General features: G+C 33.2%; 1 protein-coding gene across 1 annotated transcript in view; it reads right to left on the bottom strand.

Annotated features, from left to right (window-relative positions):
• dok2 (docking protein 2) overlaps window positions 1-10,456 on the bottom strand; it is a 46,086-nt gene extending 35,630 nt beyond the window's left edge. Inside the window, exon 1 of the mRNA XM_001341478.9 lies at window positions 10,379-10,456. Coding sequence (XP_001341514.8) covers window positions 10,379-10,438 — 60 coding nt within the window. The 5' untranslated portion in view covers window positions 10,439-10,456. The remainder of the gene's footprint in view (window positions 1-10,378) is intronic.
• Window positions 10,457-13,768: the final 3,312 nt, after the last annotated feature.

Here is a 13,768-nt window from a genome sequence, read left to right on the forward strand (position 1 = left end):
AATGTGCTGAAACAATCTTCTCTCCATTAAACAGAAATTATATTCTAAATGCAAATAAATACACCAATGTCCAATGGTGAAATGTACTCATCTCGATTAGAACCACACGTAGAACACTGATTATAATAATGAGAACTTGTTAAAGCTTTTTACATCGACACAAAGTGCCCACAGAGAGTTGGATCATGAACGCATCAACTAGTATTTAAACTGTGAGATTCCTCCATCAGGAAACAGCCATAATACCACGAAGAGTTTTAAAAACCTCTGTGGTTCAGACATTAGACATTACCTACCATTTCAGCGAAATCCATGGCCTTAAACAGCAGATAATCTATCACAGATGCAACAGACTGCTTGCGGTTTGCTGAAGAGACGATTCTGATCCTATTGCTAACATTAGCTTCCTTTAATGGACTCCAGCAGCCCATAAGTCCTCTCAGTGATGCCAATGGGCTAATTCCCCTCTGCATATGGCACAAACCAACAATATGATCAACGGCATCAATCAAAATCAAGCCAAAATGGGTTTAGATCAGGATATTAATGTGTTCAAATGGATCACGTAGTCAGTTTAAGACGTTGTTCCTGACACTGGCAGAGAGCTTAATATGATTCATGAATTTCTTTCTAATTCTAAACGCTCTATTGATACAGAGTATTTGCTGACAAACATGTGGTTCAGATTGGGGGAAGGCAGCTAAATGAAGCACTAAGGAAAGCAGCTAATTGAAATGTATAGACCAAACGAAAAAAAAAAAAAGAAATCCACATAAAAAAAAAAAAATACATATATATATATATATATATATATATATATATATATATATATATATATATATATATATATATATATATATATATATATATATATATATATATAGATAGATAAAATGGAGAAGCTACTACCCCTTAACATCCAATGCGGTTTGGATTTAGAACTAATCACTACACCGAATCTGCTAATTGTTATCCTACAGAGAATATGAGATCCAAACTTGACAAAGATGGAGTAATAGGAGCAGTTTGACACAGTAAATCATGAGGTACTCCTCTCAAAGATCACTGTTTTTTACTTTTCATAAGGCTGTTATGTGGATGACTTCATATCTAACAAATAAGAAACAATAGCCCCTTTCACACAGTGATACCGGTAAATATCCGGAAAATTTCCAGAACGACTTTACCGGTATATTCAAAAAAGCGCTGTTCACACAGGCTAGGACGTTACGGAAATTTTCCGGAACAGAGCATTCACACATCCATTCCAAAATACCGGTAAATTCTGACATCATTCACCACAAATGAGCTTTAAACGGCTGCGCTTGTATTTGTAAACATTTGACTAAATTACAAACTCTGTGGATGATCAATATTGTGAACAACTTTCGCAGGATCACTTTCGCATGTCGAGATGTTCATAATATGTGCGTGTGCAGGCGCTCACAGGCTGTTTCACAGGCACACGCAAAGCTTGAAGGTAAACAAACAACGGCTTGTCATAAGCATCTCGTCGATGATTATTTATACAGTTGGCATTAAGAAGAACATATAAACGTGATCTGACTAACTTCTAGCAGCTAAATGTGTCTGGAAAAATATTCAAAGGCTTTTATTCTCATTAACCGCGCGGACGTAAATGCATCTGACTGTTGTGATTGGCTAAAGCAGACGTCTCACGTCAGCACGTTCTAGACGTGCACGCGCTTATTACGGGAATCTTCCTTCTACATTCACACAGCGCAGCATTCCGGCAAATTGCCGGTAATGTTACAACTTGTCTTTCCGGAAAATAGCCAGAACGAATTTACCGGTATTTTCAAAAAGGACCTGTTCACACATTCAACCTTTCCGGAAAATTGCCGGTAATTTTCCGGAAAGGTCTGTATGTGTGAAAGGGGCTAATGTGTGCGTCTTGATATTAGTCATTCAGTATATAGAATCAGTAATTGTGGAGTTCCTCAAGGATCCATTTTGAGCCGTATCCTGTTTAGTCTGCATATAAATGACCTCCAACAAACCAAAGCAAATTACTGGCAGCAAGTTATTTAACCGAGCCATTGGTTCATGTCTCTGATTGGTTGTGTGACTTGTATCTTAATTTGAATATAAGTAAAACGCTTGGTATATTTTTCTCACCATCATTGACAGTTACCCATCATCCTGATGTATTTGTTAAAGGAGAAAAGCTCAGGGTTGTGTCTGATTTTAAATATTTAGTTCTAATTTTAGATTCACAACTGACATTCCAAAGGCATGACAAGAAGGTCACTAAAGTTGTTACATTTAATCTGGCCAACTTCAGGCATCTACGATCCTTATTACTGACTAATGAAGCAGCAAAACTTTTTAAGCACTCCATGATTTTTTCGCATATTACATATTGTCTTACTAGTTGGTCACACATTAGTTTTAAAATCAGTTAAATCACATTATAAACAGGAACACAAAGTATTTGATCAGAAGTCTATTAGGTATCATCATTGCAATATAATACAAAAACACTATTTATTGAGCTTTGATAAGAATAAATATTTGGCTGATGCTTGTGTGATTTTTTAAATCTTAAATGGATATGCTCCTCCATTATTTGTGACACACAAGAATAATAATGATCAAGCAACATGATCTATTACCAGGGGAGACTGTGCTGTGCAGTTTAAGCATATCTTTTGCATGGTTAGTCTTCTCAATTAGAGGCAATCATTTCTGGAACACACTTCCAATTGATTTAAGGGGTGTTAACAAATTATTCAACATTTAAATACAAGTTAAAGAAATGGCTAAAAGGAAATCAAGTCTGGTATCACGTGTAATTCTTTTGTCTAACATTTTAAGAAATTCTTATTATATGTTTGTTTTTTGTTTTTTTTTTTTAAGTTGTCTTTTCAAATCTGACAGGGGGCAACTGTTGAAAATTAGCCCTTGTTGTTAACACTGGCTTATTTACAGTTCTACTGTTGATTAATGACTATTGTCCCTGTTAAATAAATAAATTTCAAATCTCATTTTTTTTTTTGTACTGATTTATAGGTAGTGCAATAGTGATAAGTTGAGTTATGTGCTAAACAAGAACTATTATTAACTGCATCGTGTTGTTTAATAAATGTATTAATTAACATTTTAGTTTTAGCTTACGGCTTGATAATGTGTTAAAATGTCATGACTTTACTTGAAGGGGCACATTATTATCAATTCATTCTTATCTGCTCATGAAGTCCTGTGTTTAAAAGTAATAGTTATGGATGTGAACTAGCAAGTAATTAAGGTAGCAATTATGTACTCACATTGTAGTTAACCATAGTTCATGATTAGTGCAAGCCTTAACTCATCACTAACTCCAAATTAAGTAATGCTTTGTACATTTTGTCAGATTATTATTCATGTACTGTTATTGTGAAGTGTTACCATTTTTTTATTCATTCATTCATTAGCATCCACATCACAGCAGACCTCGCTTGGGCGCTAAACACCACCAACCTGGTAAAGAAAGCTCAACAAAGACTTTCCTGCCTCAGGAAGCTGAAGCAGGCTAGATTCTCTCCTTGGCTTCTGGTGAATTTTAATAAGACTGCCATAGAAAGTGTCTCATGCTATTGTGTGACTTTGTGGTGTGCCAGCTGCACTGCACTGAACAGGAAGGACTTGACCTGGGTGGATTATCAGGGAGCCAATTCCAGACTATGTCTTGGTGTATGCATAACGCCTTCAGAAGAAATGAATTGCTGAAGATCCCACCCACCTAAGCCATAGACTTTTTGACCCCCTGCCCTCAAGGTGAAGATACAGGACCAATAAAGTACACAGACATAGACTTAGAAACAGCTTTTTTCCAAGATCTTTTGCACTCACACACTCTTGTTAAAGTCCGGGTGAAATCAAAATTTGCAATATTCATTTTGCCAGTGCACATTGATATTCTTTAGGGAAACAACTAATTGTGTAAGTTAATCCACTGAAAGAAAAAGGTTTGTTTCGGTAATGTTAAAACAAAATCTTCTACATTTGGAGTGACTGTCCTTTTCTGTTGATTTCAGTTTGACAACATTCATTCATTTTCTTTTCGGCTTAGTAGCTTTATTAATCAGAGGTCGCCACAGTGGAATGAACCGCCAACTTATCCAGCATATGTTTTATGCAGCGGATGCCCTTCCAGCTGCAACCCAACACTGGGAAACCAGTTTGATAACTTCAGCCACAACATTCTTAAGCACACTCCTCTTACCATGAGTTTGCTATGAGGGAATGATGCACAAAATAAAAAGCCCTGGCCCCTACTCAAAATTCTGTTTCTGTTTAATGTACATCAACATGTTGAAAGTCTCAGCAAATTAAGGTTCAGCTGCACTTTAATTATTTTTGGAAACTGTTTATTGTTATTTATTCAAGGTTTTTGTGATCTAAGATTCATCAGATATTTTTTCTATAATGTACTATGACAATAAAACAAATTGATTGATGGATGGATGGATGGATGGATGGATGGATGGATGGATGGATGGATGGATGGATGGATGGATGGATGAACTCATTCGTTTATTCACTTTTTTTATTTCAGGCTCCCAGAAAACATGTAAGATCTTTATTCTCCAAAAAAATTAATGTCAAAGTTTTTATCTTGCAATATATGGACACAAGATAATTGCTGTGACAACCTAGTGGACCACTAGGTTGTTTTGTCAACAGAATTTAATTGTATGTGTTGTCTCTGTCATATTGTCTGCTTTCTGTGGCACTGAATATAGGCCCAATCCCAATTCTACCCCTTAGCCCTACTCCTTACCCTTACTCCTCATTTTGCGCGTTTACATGTAGGGGTAGAGGTGTCCCAATTCTCTTTAGCTTGAAGGCATAAGGCTAAGAGGAAGATACCCCTTTCTAACTGAGATTTTTCAGGACCACATTCAAAACCAAAAAGGAAATTTCCCAGAATACAACAGCCACAACGGCAGCATAGCTGCACTTGGAAGTAAGGAGATCCACAAATGAGAATTTTTTGTCATAAATGCACAGTACAGTTATGATCTTATTGCCACATTATATTATTATGACAACATGATATATGTCTTCAGTGATTTCCTGAAGAAAAATACCAAAAAATAACGCAATTGGAATAACAGCAGTCGTGATGGTCAATAAAGTATGAAGCAAGAGATTGTGATGACATATGATGACGTGTGCAGGTGTTGTAGGGGTGTCCCATTTCTCAGTGGTAAATTTTAAACCCGTCCCCTTCACACTCTGTTTCAAGGGCCAGGGGGAAGGGGTAGGGGTACAAAAAATAAAATTGGGATTGGGCCATAAAGAGTGGAAAGATTTGGTTTACAACTTTAAAACTTTTTTACAAGCCTACCATCAGAGTTTAATGCATCTTAAAACAGGCTAGCATCTTTACTGCACTAAAACATTTTTAGGACAAAATTATTACCCCTTTAAGCTAAGTTTTTTTTTTTTTTTTTTTTTTTTCGATAGTCTACAGAACAAACAATCATTATACAATAACTTGCCTAATTACCCTAACCTGCCTAGTTCACTTTATTAACCCAGTTAAGCCTTTAAATGTCACTTTAAGCTGTATAAAAGTGTCTTGAAAAAGATCAAGTAAAATATTATTTACTGTCATCATGACAAAGATAAAATAAATCAGTTATTAGAAATGATTTATTAAAAGTATTATGCTCAGAAATGTGCCAAAACAATCTTCCCTCCATTAAACAGAAATTAGGGAAAAAAATAAACAGGGGTGCTAATAATTCAGGGGGGCTAATAATTCTGACTTCAACTGTATATATATATATACATACATATATATGCATACATATATATATATATATATATATATATATATATATATATATATATATGTGTGTGTGTGTGTGTGTGTGTGTGTGTGTGTGTGTGTGTGTGTAAAAATATGTATAGCATACAATAAGGTAACAATTTCACAAGGTGTAATTTCCCTAAACACCCGATATTATAAAACTCAGGCACTAAATAAGGGTACTAAGGGTACACTGCATTTCGTTGCCTTGTCCTTGTACAAGTGTAATGACTATAAAGTTGAATCTAGTCTATAATTAATGTACAGTACTGATGCAGGTGTTTGCAGGTTGCATAAGGTTGTCAACCCCTTTGCAATCATTCTTTGTTTGTATGCAATAATTACAAAAAAGTGCTTCATAAATTCAATATTTAATTATTCCCTAAACATTATGGTTTATTACTTTGCACTTTATAGAAAAGTGCACCTTAAATTCAACATACGTATGCGGTTTTTGCGTGATGCATATCTAGTTGTTACCCCCTTATAACCCAGTATTACAGTTTGTTCCCTTATACTAACAAATACGTTCTATATATATATATATATATATATATATATATATATATATATATATATATATATATATATATATATATATATATATATATATATATTTATATATGTATATATGTATTATTATTTATTTATTTATTTTGAAATTCACAAAAGTTTTTAACCTCTTGACTGTGAATAAATGGTGAGAAAGATTTCAGTTGTGGATGAACTGTCCATTTTAATATTCTCATGTATCAACATTTCTTGATTTTAGAATGTAACTACTCCTAGTAAACGCTGATGTTATCACTGTTTAATAAAAAATACTTTGTGAAGATTTTTCTGTGATCTGTTCTGTGGCACATATTTGTACATTTAAATGAATATTGGTATTTAAAATAATAGTGTTTAAAATGTCAAACCCTGTGAAATTACACTAGATCATCAGCATCTCGTACCTGTGTCTAAATCAGATGTGATCATCATGACGTGGCTAAAAACTATACAACCCTACAGTGACGTAGTGCACAACACATTGACATTTCAAAAATCAAACATTAATCTCACAACACAATGACGTTAAGATCATAACGCAACTAAAACACACCATACAACCCACCCTAATCAGTGGATTTGTCCACAGTAGATGCAGCACAGCATGACAAGGTAAATTCCAGACAAAGATGCTGTTTAATTTCTGAAGATCTTTAAGCATTGCTGACATTCAAGACAAATGGATTTTGCAACAGTTGCTTTGTTGTGTCTAATGCAGACAAACTTCCAAACTGAAATTCAAATAAGACTATTTCCATTAAACTTTCAACAATCCAAGCAATTACACAAGGAAATCAAGCCCTGTTTCACTCAGATATCACAATGAGAATGAAAAGATTATTGGAACTTCCTTTCCATGCAAGCTTTAACACTTCTAGTGTGCAATAGTGGCTGCATTTTAATGAGAAACAAAGCACTATTTATTTAAAAAAATGCATAATTTAAAAAAAAAAAAAGCCAGAAAGTGGCTGTAGCAGATCACTTGTTTCTTATATTTATACAGGTAAAGATATTTTCAATGTTTTTTAATTTAGTTATTTTTTGACCAATTAAGGTAATGCGCAATATGGTGGCTCAGTGGTTAACACTGTCACCTCACAGCAAGAAGGTTGCAGGTTTAAGTCCTGGCTGGGCCATTTCTGTGTGGAGTTTGCATGCTCTCCCTGTGTTGGTGTGTATTAATAATAATAATTGAATTAATAATGATTATTATATATTATTATATATCCATTCACTCATTTTCTTTTCGGCTTTGTCCCTTTATTAATCAGGGGTCACCACAGTGAAATGAACCGCCTATTATTAAATATAAAATAATGATAATAAAAATTTTAAAAAAACGGTTTCCCTACAGTCCAAAGACATGCACTATAAGTGAATTGAGTAAACTAAATTGGCCATAGTGTATGTGTGAATAAGTGTATATGGATGTTTCCCATTACTGGGTTGCAGTTGGAAGGGCGTCTGCTGTGTAAAACATATGCTGGATAAGTTGGCGGTTCATTCCGCTGTGGTGACCCCTGATGAATAAAGGAACTAAGCCAAAGAAAAATTAATGATTGAATGAATTATGGTATTAGGAGTGTTTACTAAAAAGTAGGCATATTTCGCATTGTGTCATTGTAGCGTAAAACTTACGGGCTGGATCCCAAGGAAATCATACCCTATTAAATAGTATGCTATAAGAATAGATTGTAAATTGTGCTTCAATGTCTCTTCCAAATGTGTAAATATGAATTGTGTCCTTTGGAATTAAAATAATAATGGATAAGGGTCCTCAAATTGCAATGAAATTAATCTCCATTTTGATTGGTAACACCAGTTTTATATCATGTGTAATTTCCTGGTCCTGACTCTCTGTGGTTGTTAAAAAAATCCCAGGATGTTCTTCGAAAAAGAGTAGGGGTTTAACCCCGGCAACCTGGCCAAATTTTCCTACTGGCCTCTGTCCATCATGACCCCCTATATATCCATATCATAAGTGGCTTCATCACTCTGTCTCCTCTCCCCCAATCAGCTTGTGTGTTGTGTGCGGTCTGGTGCAATAAGGCTGCCATTACATCATCTAGGTGGATGCTGGACACTGGTGGTCGATGAGGAGAATCCCCCCCAAAAATGCGCAAAGCGATTTGTGTACAGAAAAGTGCTATATAAATGTAAGGAATTAATATTATTATAAGCAAGAAGAGTATTACCAGATACTGGTGTAAGCATGACACTCCCTCTATTAGTGATTGGATAGAAATTGTGAAGCAAACAGGCAATATGGAAGAATTGACATTTATTTTGAGACTTAAAAAGTACTTATTTTTAAAACATTTGAAGAAATGGATTGGTTAATGGATTATTTAAGACTGTTGAATATACTGAAGTAAGCCCCCAATGTTGTGTTGTTTATTTACTCATTATAATTTTAGTATTTGTTTATTATTTCATGTGCAATACGGTAAAATTTTATATTTTTGTTTTTGTGAATGTAAAGTGTTCTGTTGTAAATGTAAAAAGGTTCTCAATAAAAATAAAGTACAAATGAAAAGTAGCTAATTCATTCAAATTCATATGAATATATTCACATGAAAATGTAGGATTTTTTTAAAAAGAGGCATATTTCCAAACCACACCCCTTAAATACAACTGTAAAAAATTAGGCTGTACACGTTAATATGAATTAGCCACTTGATTAAAAAGCTATGAATGGTTGTAAAATTATATTAAATTATTACATGATGATACATGCAACACAAAACTGTCATAATTTTAACACCAGCTAGAGGGGGCTTAACTTTTTTTCTTCAGTTAATCCCTGATTTATCAGGGATCGTCAGAGTAAATGACAGGAATGAACCGCCAACTACTCTGGCATGTTTTACACACAGAATACCTTCCAGCTACAGCCCAGCTCCCAGTCCAGATGGGAAACCGCTTAACTTTAATATACTGAATGTAACTATTGATTGTAACAATATATTATGCTGTTATTTAGTTAAATACAGTTGAAGTCAGAATTATTACCCCCCCTAAAATTTTTCTTTTCTTTTTTTTTTTTTTTGAATATTTCTTAAATTATGTTTAACAGAGTCAGATAATATTTTTTCTTTTAGAGCAATTCTTATTTGTTTTATTTTGGCTAAAATAAAACCAGTTTTTAATTTTTTAAAAGCCATTTTAAGGTCAAAATTATTAGTCCCTTTAAGCTATATATTTTTTTGATAGTCAAAAGAACAAATCACCTTTATACTATAACTTGCCTAATAACCCTAATTAATTAACCCTGCCTAGTTAATCTAATTAACCTAGTTAAGCATTTAAATGTAACTTTCCGCTGTAAATAAGTGTCTTGAAAAATATCTAGTATATATATATATATATATATATATATATATATATATATATATATATATATATATATATATATATATATATATATATATATCAGTGGTGTACGATTGTCTTAATATACTGAACATAAGAACAATTCAATACATTCCCCTGAGGTTAAAAATGAAAAACAACTGAAAACAACTTTAAGTGCTGATATAAAAGCTTGAACATCAAGAGTACATTAGTGATCCTTGAAATGGCCTTTGAAACTTTACATTTGACAAATTTAACTTATTAACAGTTATTTATGTTTTTTGTTTCTGTCCGTTTGAATTATGAACAGCTATTCTGCAATTTTGCAAACAACCGCGCATAGAACTTGCAATTTTTACACAGGAAATTATAAGGGCCAACTGTCCGGTGGCATCCTGCAACAGAAAGTTTTGCAATTTTGACATAAAAAAAAAAGACCCAACATGGTTTTCATTGTTTTGTGGTACTTTATGTAACCTAGTGGCTTCTCTACTCATGCCAATTGATTTAAGGCTTTTGTTTACAGCATTTATGAGAACAGAAAGAGAAACACTTATATTGTTCTCCAAAAGAAACCAGTTGTTCTTTCATATAGTCTCATATCAATCCTTCAACTCAAAGCCCCCAGTAAAGAAAGCATGTTCGCCTTACCTTCCCGAACCGCTGCTGTTGTAAATACAGCATCCCCTTCTTTCGAATGTCTTCCTCCATTTTTTCAACCGTGTCTCTGATCCTAGAGACGGTTTCATCTACTGTATCTTGTGCTAAACTTGCTTGTGACGCAAACAGCATCTCCAAGTTCCGCCATATCTACTTCCTGTAGAGCCTAGAAGGGTTTACACTTCTCTGCAGAGCTGTGCAAAAGTGTGTGTGTGTGTGTGTGCGCGCCAAAGCCACAATGATTACTCAAGATCATGAGTTTCCTCAAGTTATTTTGCAACTAAATGATACTAAACAATAGCACATTTTACATTTACAGACATCTTGAAGGCCTTAAAATATGAAAATGAGTACATTTAATTATTTTTTTGTTGTTGTTGTTGTTGATAGCATGAGGCCTGAGGATTTCTGAAAATACTGCTTTTGCAGATATTTTCTTGTTTTTATTTTTGTTTGTTGTTTTTTGAGAATTTTACCATTAAATTGTTTATCGGTTATAAAGGTTCAAAAAACAGGTAATGTAAGTAATCATCACTGATTTATATTTATCACACAGGAGCTATTTTAAGATCTGAGGTCTTATTTTTTTAGGGTCTGTGGTCATCTGCATACTTCCTGTTCTACGCTGTGTCAAGTTTCCATCACAGACTCAATCACACACATACACACACACAAAAAAAAAAACTTTTTTTCTAACCATGTTTCTGTTTTCTCACATGGCGCCCAAAAAAGGGCAAGATTAGAAAATGATAAATGGTCAAAAATGTCAGGCCCCTAGCCAGGGTGGGGTTTAGGTGGTTCGAAAGACCCACCCCAAACTGACAAAGTCCACAATTTGACCTTTTATATGTGCTCGTTTATCCCATTTATATATATATATATATATATATATATATATATATATATATATATATATATATATATATATATATATATATATACATATATATACAGTAGGTGAGAGTTCAAAGTGACTATTACCGCCCGCCTTATACCGCCGCCGTTTGAAATAACTGCCGCTCTGTTTTTAGTATATGACCGCAGCTTGTGAATGAGTAGCCAGGGGGCGCAAAGGGACGGGATGCGAACGGACAGAAATAGCCTTTACAGCAGCTTTAAATATGCTACTGTGCTTGTAAATGAGATTAAACAATAAGTCAAAGCATTATAATTCCTTCATTAATCATTTAAAATTTGTTAACACACTTTATTGTAAACTTTTTAAGTGCAAAGAGGACTAGTTTTGGAAAATAGAATTGAAGAAATAAAAGACAACTAACATGAAAGCACAAACATTCAGTACAAATGAGGAGTCTTAAATAAATAAATAAAGCAGTCTTTTAGCCTAAATATAGAGAGATGTTCAGTGTTTGCTATTTTGATAGGACTAAGACAAGACATTTTCATTTATGTTTTTATTTCTGTTTTTGTTTTAATTTTCGTTGTTGATTATATTTATATATTTATAAGATTATTTATATATTATTATTTTATTATTTATATATATCTTATTTTATGTCTCAACAATTGCACATAATAATAAACAAATAATGAAAACTAATTAATAATGAAAATAGGCCTAAATAAATAATTTATTTAAAAGATATTGCGGCGAAACACTAAGAAACGGTCAGGGGCATGGTCTAAAGAGCTTAAGTTGAATGCTGCTTCATCAAAAGCAAATAAATAAATAAATAAATAAATTGACCAACCTTAAGGAGATCACTGAAAGTATAATAAAACTAATTTTGCCGCAGGACATAACATAAGTTAAGTCTCGCAGGTTTATTTTTAATAATTTAGTTTCAGTTCAGTTTTTTTTTTTTTTTTTCAAAACGTCAATGTTCTCCTTTAAAGAAGCTATAACTGTTGTTTTGTTTTTTTAATTAATGGCTCAGTATGTTTGGTATTTTAATTTCAATATGAAATATAATGCTGCATAACCGCGAAAAAAGAAGAAACAGCTGTCAGTTAGACCTAATTTATCAAAATGAACTATAATAAAATACAGCATGTATGTTAATACAGGCAGAATGTGAACAAACTCAAGGTAAGGCTAAGATATGTGCTTGCTTTTTAATGCATTTAAAAAGATTTGCGGCTACTATGGTGTATAATAATGTTTTTTTTTCTTCCTTTTTTTATGGTAAAGGACAATGCACATTGTTATTGATGTAAACTTAGACTAAAACTTACCATTGATAAATGTGACCTAGCCCATTCAAGCAGATAACATAAAGTATAATAAAAATAATTTTGCCACAGGACATAAATAAAGTCCCGCAAGTTTAGTTTTAATAAATTAGTTTCAGTTTTGTTCAGTTTTTTTTTATCAAAACATCTGTTTTTCTTTAAAGTAAAATTGTTGTTTTTTTGTTGTTGTTGTTTTACTTGTAATGGCTCTCTCTCTCTCTCTCTCTCTCTCTCTCTCTCTCTCTCTCTCTCTATATATATATATATATATATATATATATATATATATATATATATATATATATATATATATATATATATATATATATATGTAATTATTTAATAATATATAATTATAAATATATTCTTAATAAACTTCCCTGCCACAAATATTAAAGGACACAACTTGTATTAAAACTGGGCGGGGATTAGAAAGAATACGATGCTTGTTTAAAATGTTTATTTAACATTTATAATAACATTTAACGTTTATTATTTAAAATGTTATTCCTCTTGTCCAATTTCTGCATGCACATTTTTTCACTCGCTACTCTGCCAGGAACTTCGCCGCTGGAGAGCACCTTCAAAAATCTCAATCTCATGGCTCATTCTTCACGAATATAGAATTAAAATAATGGCGCGTTAGGTTTATTGTGCATCCCGTGGGTGCAACCAACAAGAGTTGTGCGTTTTAGTTTAACTTTTTGAGCAAAAAGCAGTTCTGTGTTAGTTTTTATTTAAATATATCAAGCCGAAACTAAACAGCGCATTCTCTCCGCCTCCTCGTTCATAACCAGCCCGACGCACTGCTGAAGCAGGCAATAGAGACACTCCGTAATTCATAATCTTAGCTGATGTTTCGGAGTCGAAAGAATATATTAAAGAGAAATGTTCTTTTAACAGTCCCGATATGTTTAATCTTTTTTTCTGTCATTTCTCTTCAACAAATTATATTTTTTTAAAGCTGCTTGATTCTTTTAAAACCGAAAGCAGACCCCGGCAATTGGTGTTTTTCCATAAGATACGCTTTGTGAAGTTTTTAATGTGTTTTTAAATAGTTTTATTCTATTCAAAGCAGCACCTATATGCCAATTTATCCTAAAAACGCGGCATAGGAGCCATGCATGTGTTGCATGTGTCACATAACTGCATTTTCCTGCGCGTGCACGATCAATTTCTGATCCTTTT

This window comes from Danio rerio, chromosome 8, assembly GCF_049306965.1.
Source record: "Danio rerio strain Tuebingen ecotype United States chromosome 8, GRCz12tu, whole genome shotgun sequence".
Lineage (NCBI taxonomy): Eukaryota > Metazoa > Chordata > Actinopteri > Cypriniformes > Danionidae > Danio > Danio rerio.